Source organism: Micropterus dolomieu, linkage group LG07 (genome assembly GCF_021292245.1).
Source record: "Micropterus dolomieu isolate WLL.071019.BEF.003 ecotype Adirondacks linkage group LG07, ASM2129224v1, whole genome shotgun sequence".
Taxonomy (NCBI): Eukaryota; Metazoa; Chordata; class Actinopteri; order Centrarchiformes; family Centrarchidae; genus Micropterus; species Micropterus dolomieu.
The window spans coordinates 17,603,909-17,610,452 of record NC_060156.1 but is presented as its reverse complement, the minus strand read 5'-3'; the positions used below and the strand labels follow the sequence as shown (position 1 = coordinate 17,610,452).

Sequence of the window (6,544 nt, the reverse complement as noted above, 5' to 3'; positions counted from 1 at the left end):
GATGGATGGTGCATTCATGTAGTGTCTGAATAATGAGATTATTTTTCTCCTTAAATCTTTATTGCAAAAAGAGGACTAAAGTGTACATGGGACATAAAGAAGTATACAGAACAGTCTATACAGTCAAATACTGTATATAGGACGACACAAACAGTAAAAACTTTGCCAGGGGTAGTCTATATTATACAGATATTAAAAGAGGACCACATGTTGACAGTTTTCAAAGCCTTTTTGTTGGATTAATAAATTAGATTGTACATGCAGAACCTCATGGAAAAAAGTACAAATTTAGTTTTTTTACTGCTAACTTTATAATTGCCATTAGAATTATTACATTTATTATAAAGTACTTATTTCGTCCCAGGAGCAATTGAATGCACTGAGTCATTTGTTGAAGGTTCAACAAGGCTCAACCCTCACCACTAGATCAGATACACTAAAACTTACACACTGAACCTTTAAGTAAAATATCTGAATTCTAAGACATTTAACACCATTCAGTTGAATCATCTTTGATTTCACTTTGAAACTGCACAGATTGAGTATACTAAAGTATTTTAGAAATAGCCTTGAACAAATAAGTAAATAGATGCAAATTTTCCCTCAAATAAAAAAAATACTTTAAGTGGCAAATCTGCTGTAATAGTTACTGGAGTAATTTGAGCATTTCCTCTGAGCATGTCTTCTATTCGTGAAGTCTGCGGTACACACTTTAATTCCTGATAAAAATGATCGCGTTGACATTTTAATAATAGGCATATAAACGTTCAGACATCAGAATGTTTCAGAGCCAAGTTGCAGTCTGCCATGCTGTCTGTATTGTTGTGACGCGGTGCATGTCGGGAAGACACGATCATCAAATATGGCGACTTCCACAGGACAAGATGTAAAGTCTGTTTGTACCACAGATGTGGATCTATTACTGCACCCTGAGCTGTTGTCTCAAGAGTTTATGCAGCTCATCTTAAGTGAGGTGAGTTAATGTCTAGAGAAAAAGGTGGAAATTGTCACTTAATGTGGAGGTAAAAGAACGACACCATAATGTTAGCATACCGGCTAACAGTCATCATAGCTGTCTGCTTATATTGGCTGATTCATTAGTAGCGGGTTTCTTAGCATCAGACGTTGATTAATGTTTTTCATACAGGGCAATGTTAGCTAACAGGTCTTCTGTCTGAATCAGAAAAATGTTGGTACCAGAGACGGTGAGAGTCGGGACCGGCTCACAGAGCTTTACCTCCGGCATGTCATCCCGCTGCCACAGAGGACTTTACCCACCAGTCGCTGGGGCAAGAGGATGGAGAAGAGCCGAGGGAGACAGACAGCGACTAACATGTCAGACAGGTAACGACCCTCCCACTGTGACGCACAACAAGTCACCAAAATCCCAAACTGGTACAGGCGAGGGAATACAATTTGTGTGCCTCCTGTGCACCTGCTCCAGAATAGAGCCCTTACTATCAACATGGCTTTAATCCATGTGAGTATAAACTATTGATTATTGTTGTCATTGTTGTCTGGTCATTTCCAGTTCAAGTAACGACCACAATAGGAAAAGGCATCTGATTGTGTTTGATGGCAGTTCCTCTCAATCTGGCCCACTAAAAGTAAAGAAACTAGAGGGAACCACTGTATCATCGGGAATCACCGACAGGTTAAAACCTCCCCCTACTGCAAACCTGTTGAACCCCATCCGCAGGCTCTCTGGAAACACATCGTCCTCTTCTTCTTCCTGTTCCTCATCCGTTCACCACAGCACTGACACCGCAAACCTCAAACAAGAAGCAAACAGCTCGGTAGGAACTTTTTGTCCTCAGTTATGCGTTACACCCAAATGTTCTGTGTGATTCAAGGAGAATGTGCATAATTATTAATATTCTATATAATATATTTCTTGTATTTAAATGTTTGTCTTGTAATTCTGGGTGGAAAACATACAGTATATGACAAATGCTGATACAATACTTTCACAATAGAGGTGATTCTTCGATATACAATGTATTGAAAAGACTACAATCGATGTGTAAATAAAGACAAAAACATACCCCTAAAATATCAAACAATTTATTTAAAGAAAAGTGGGAATTGGTCTCAATGTAATGATTTACTGCTTTATAATGTTCATGTAATTCATGCAACAGAGCTTTAACTGTCACAAAGAAAAACTATGTCTTTGTAATTCAAATCTTTTCAGTCATCTTTCATATGTCAAATCACTGATAATGGTATGCCAATTGGTCAGTAACAGATTGCAGTACATTATATGTTGCATTAATTATTGGTCCAACCTGTTGATGTGTCATCTCTTCAGGGTGCAGTGAAGTCTCCGGAGAAGAAAAAGATCCAGCATGTGACATGGCCCTGACCTCTGGTCCCTACTCACACAGACCTGATGGGAGCTCAGGCCCTGGAGAACAGATCACTCCCCCTCCCACCAAATGTTATTGCCCACTACCTGTGCACTCTAACCACCATCACAGTTATCCCATGGCATCAAAGGGATGAAAACCCTTTTACCTGTGCGTTAAGGCCACCTTGCAGCTCTCGTTCAGTTCTGAGAGCTTAGAGGATTGGGTGTTGCCCTGAAGACAAACCTGCTTTTGAAGTCACATGCTTTCTTGTTGCTCTCCACAACCTCAAGTGCCCTTACCAGCAATGACGAGAAACTCTCCTCAGGTCCCACACATGGACTTTCTAGAGGACAGAACATGCAACATGACTTTTGTTTTTTGAAAAGCCATTTATAGAAATTATGATTGTTGATGTTCTGTTTCTGTGGTTTTGGTAAGAGGGCCTGCAGTACCGGTTTGAGTTTCTTGCCTAAATTTTGTTTAAAATGTTGTAACCGTTAATCCCATAACTGGAATGGGTTAGGGTTAGGTAGTATGAGATTGTGACTGTCAAAATGATGGACATATTTAAGGGACATTGTGAATGCATAATGAGTGTCTCTGGTGTACCTTTTTAAAAGAATACAAACCACAGATTATGCTGAGCATAACCTTTCAAGTGTGGGTGTACACTTAACATTTTGTGCCAGTAGTAGGTGTCATTTTTGTTCTCAATGAACTCCATTCCTCTGATGTTCGGCTTTGTTCAAACCTGTACTGTTTCACAAGTTGTTCAGGTTCAAGTTTTTAAATATTAGTGTCAAGCGGTTATTGTGCATACGTTGCACATGACATTGAGATGAATGATTTTCCTCTACAGCTGGATCATAATCCACTACTAAATAGCCGTTTTGACAGAGGAAGCAGATAACACCTGAATATCACCTTTTAATAATTCAGACAAAAAAAGGATTATGGACTTAACCAAGAATATTGACTTTGTGAAATATATTTATTTGGAATTGTGGATAAATTGACTTTGCAGTTAGTATGTTTGAAATGGATGTAGAGTAAATCAGCATTACAAATTTGAATCCATTTTTTCAATTTGGTGTCATGTTTGTACCAACAGTTTTCTAAATAAATTGTCTCAATACGATGAATCACTTTTGTTGATTTAATTACAGTAGAAATGTTAGCAGCTTTGTGGCCCACATTATATGACGGTATTGTAACATACAGCACTTAAAACATTCTACAGTCTAAACTAACATTGTGGTAAAAAATAATAAAGGAAATCTAAATTTATCCTAGACTCACCAATCTTTACTAACTTTTGTATTTAATGTGTGTACAGTTTCTGCTCTCACGGTTGCTTAATAGAAACATTTTGAACCCTTTGTCCCGTCCCCCCTGGAAATTCATGTGATTTCATGCACAATTGCTAGATTTATGCATTCCAATTATAAGAGCAAAAAGAAACACAGTTTCAATATATTTAATTGGTAATAGCAGAATTAATTCACAAAACCTCTACTTCTTACAGCATCAAGCTAGTTCATGCACAAAGCAGTAATCATTACACTTCAAAGTGGATAGTCTACATAAATATTGTAGATTTATTTCAAAATGCCATAGACCGTGTCTAAATCCAAACATGCTGCTGTTTCATAAGCAAAGGTCTTTCACATAACTGACAACAGTTATTTTATTAGTATAGACCTTTTCTCAAAGAGTGAACATTTAACTTAAATAAACTTTCTAAATTCAAATAACACTGTTAGTAGTTTGTATTTCTTCGAATCAAACAATACACATTCATAGTTAATGCTAGGTTGTAAATATGCTATGGATGCTGAGCTCTGATAGTATTTTTTGTATCTATGTCATTTCTCTATCATAACATGGTCATCCAATCATTGTATCCATCGTCCCTCAGACCGAATTAGATGTCCTTGCCGCACTCTGGGCACAGGATATCGTCACGTTCGGTTAGGAAGCCACGGCCAACCAGGGACACGGAGCACTTTTTGCAGTTGAAGCAGTCATTGTGCCACTGGCGTTCCTCAAAGGAAATGTACTTGCTGCCTCCAAGGCCTGAAAGAGAAGAATGAGTCCCAAGTCAAAACAACTGAGAAACATTTGATGAACAAAACTTTTTTAGAGTTAGGGACATATCAGGGAGAGATAAATTGTGATTACCGCTAATGGGGGTGGTGCAGGAGGCACACTTCTTGGCATAAAGGTTGCAGAAGCAGTTGAGACAGTAGGCAAAGTCATCTCTAGAGGTAAACCTCTGGCCGGACAGCTGCTGCTTGCAGCTAGTGCACAGGAAGCAGTCCTTGTGCCAGGGCTGATCATGGTAGGTCACCCCGCCAGTGGTGATGGGCTGATAAGAGTGAACAAGAGTGACAAAGACGGGTGTAATCACAGTTCTTTGAGTTAAAATGAAGAATAAGTACGACTATAAAAATGAGTTACACTTCAGAGTTTATGATATGTACAATTGGGTGTCCTACCTTCTTGCAGTGCACACACTGCATGGCAAACTGCTTCTCATAGCAGGGCACACAGAAGTTATGGTTGTCCTTAGGGATGAAGCTCTTGGTGCCAATGGGCTGCTGGCATCTCTGGCAGGTGAAACAGGTCTCATGCCAACTGTTCCCCTTGTGCTCCATCTTTCTGGAGCCTTCAGAGAAACAGAAAGTAAGGGAATGGATGGAGTTAGTAAACGGATGCAAAGAGAACAGCAATAAGAAAATAGAAAATGTGCAATGTACATTCAATTATTTATTTTGGTTTTTTGTGAGAAAAGTTTACATTTAGAACAGTCAGTCAACTTCATGGAAATACTTAAGCTTAACTTTATTGTTCTTTAGTAAAATGTGCAGAAATGTTAGGATTTCCTAAATGTTGAGTCCATATTGGTCCTTTAGTAGTTGACACTAACCCGACCTTAACATAATTTCACTGATTTGTTGTGCATAAAATGTAATTTGGCGCATTTAGATTTGAGACAATCATATATAAACCATTCATACATGCACCATTCTGACACTTACTCTAGATCTGCTTAGACTTTAGCTGATTCCATCTCATGATGTTATGGTTTGAAATTGTAGTTGTTTTACTTCAACTTACATGTATTGCATATTTTGCTTAGTGAAGCGCAGACATTTTTACCAACAATTGTATTAATATATGTGATATTAACAGTCTAACTTGGGGTTTTCACTCACAAAAACTGTCAATAAATTTGAGTGACACGTGAGAAGCTTTGTTATTTCAGAAATAGGATTTTTGGTTGGTAAAAATTTGGTTTCTGCTGCTCTCTTTGTGGCTTTCTTCCTACCTGGCATGATGGTTTTCTTGCACTCATGGCACTTGGAGGAATACTCATTGGAGTAGCACTCTGTACAGAGGAGCTGTTCATCCTTGGTGGAGAAGGGCTTGTCCACCAGCGAGCGCTTGCACTGGAAGCACATGAAACAGTCCTCGTGCCAGTGACGGTCCTTGTATGACAGATCCTAGAAGAACATTCAAGGTACAAGGTAGTTTATTAGTCATTATACAGCACAAGGCTGCATAACAAAACAAATTGTAGTAGTAGTTCATTCATGCTACACACACAACATATTACGTGTAGGCCTATATTAAAATATAATAATAATATAACATCACATGGGCAGTTAGAGCTAGGCCGACTTTGATGATAATTACTGTTCAAGACAGGAACCCACATAAAGAGCATGTTAGGGCTCATATGAACGATGTATTTAGTGACATCTCTTTACCCTGGTGTTGCAGCCAATTGGCTTCTTGCACTCCTCACAGGTGTTGGAGTACAGACTCTCATAACATTTCACACAGTAGGGATTCTCCTCTCTCAGAACATACTTCTTGCCAAACAGGGATTCCTTGCAGTAGTGGCAGTCGTAGCGCTCGGTCATTTTGACCCAGGGTCACTCACCTGAGAGAGAGAGAAAGAGACATAGGAAGTGAGAGGAGAGAGAGTTTTCCGTCAAAACTATGTGACTTTTATGCCAACAGCCATGAGGTTGGCTACCACACCTGGTTCATTCCACATATGAAACAGCTTTATCTGGATGATTGAATAAGATTTTCCACATCCTTTCACCTAAATAAGCTTTTGTAGACAGTTTTCTCTTTTTGCTGCTCAGTTCAAATACATCTTTGCAGTGACACTGACACTC

General features: G+C 38.8%; 2 protein-coding genes across 5 annotated transcripts; one reads left to right on the top strand and one right to left on the bottom strand.

The window, feature by feature from the left end:
* Window positions 1-802: 802 nt before the first annotated feature.
* Window positions 803-3,638, top strand: lg07h2orf49 (linkage group 07 C2orf49 homolog). The gene is made up of 4 exons (XM_046053885.1): window positions 803-973; window positions 1,184-1,344; window positions 1,532-1,796; window positions 2,312-3,638. The coding sequence occupies exons 1-4, from the start codon at window positions 863-865 to the stop codon at window positions 2,363-2,365; spliced, it is 591 nt and encodes a 196-aa protein (XP_045909841.1). The 5' UTR covers window positions 803-862; the 3' UTR covers window positions 2,366-3,638.
* Window positions 3,639-3,850: 212 nt separating this feature from the next.
* Window positions 3,851-6,280, bottom strand: fhl2a (four and a half LIM domains 2a). 4 transcript variants are annotated; one of them, XM_046053480.1, is made up of 5 exons: window positions 6,125-6,280; window positions 5,683-5,857; window positions 4,850-5,019; window positions 4,533-4,719; window positions 3,851-4,427 (listed from the first exon to the last, which is right to left on the bottom strand). In XM_046053480.1, the coding sequence occupies exons 1-5, from the start codon at window positions 6,278-6,280 to the stop codon at window positions 4,276-4,278; spliced, it is 840 nt and encodes a 279-aa protein (XP_045909436.1). In that variant the 3' UTR covers window positions 3,851-4,275. The 4 variants fall into 4 exon arrangements, with proteins under 4 accessions (XP_045909436.1, XP_045909439.1, XP_045909437.1 ...); XM_046053483.1 differs by lacking the exon at window positions 6,125-6,280 and having other exon boundaries at window positions 4,850-5,012; window positions 5,683-5,793; XM_046053481.1 differs by lacking the exons at window positions 5,683-5,857; window positions 6,125-6,280 and adding an exon at window positions 5,151-5,340.
* Between the last annotated feature and the right edge of the window lie 264 nt (window positions 6,281-6,544).

Bases quoted from the DNA above. Each gene is read 5' to 3' on its own strand.
- lg07h2orf49 (XM_046053885.1), top strand. From the start codon at position 863: ATGGCGACTTCCACAGGACAAGATGTAAAGTCTGTTTGTACCACAGAT. The intron at 974-1,183 runs GTGAGTTAATGT...TGTCTGAATCAG, and splicing joins TGCAGCTCATCTTAAGTGAG to AAAAATGTTGGTACCAGAGA. The intron at 1,345-1,531 runs GTAACGACCCTC...GGTCATTTCCAG, and splicing joins GCGACTAACATGTCAGACAG to TTCAAGTAACGACCACAATA.
- fhl2a (XM_046053480.1), bottom strand. From the start codon at position 6,280: ATGACCGAGCGCTACGACTGCCACTACTGCAAGGAATCCCTGTTTGGC. The intron at 4,720-4,849 runs GTAGGACACCCA...CACTCTTATCAG, and splicing joins AGTGTGTGCACTGCAAGAAG to CCCATCACCACTGGCGGGGT. The intron at 4,428-4,532 runs GTAATCACAATT...CTTCTCTTTCAG, and splicing joins CTGCACCACCCCCATTAGCG to GCCTTGGAGGCAGCAAGTAC.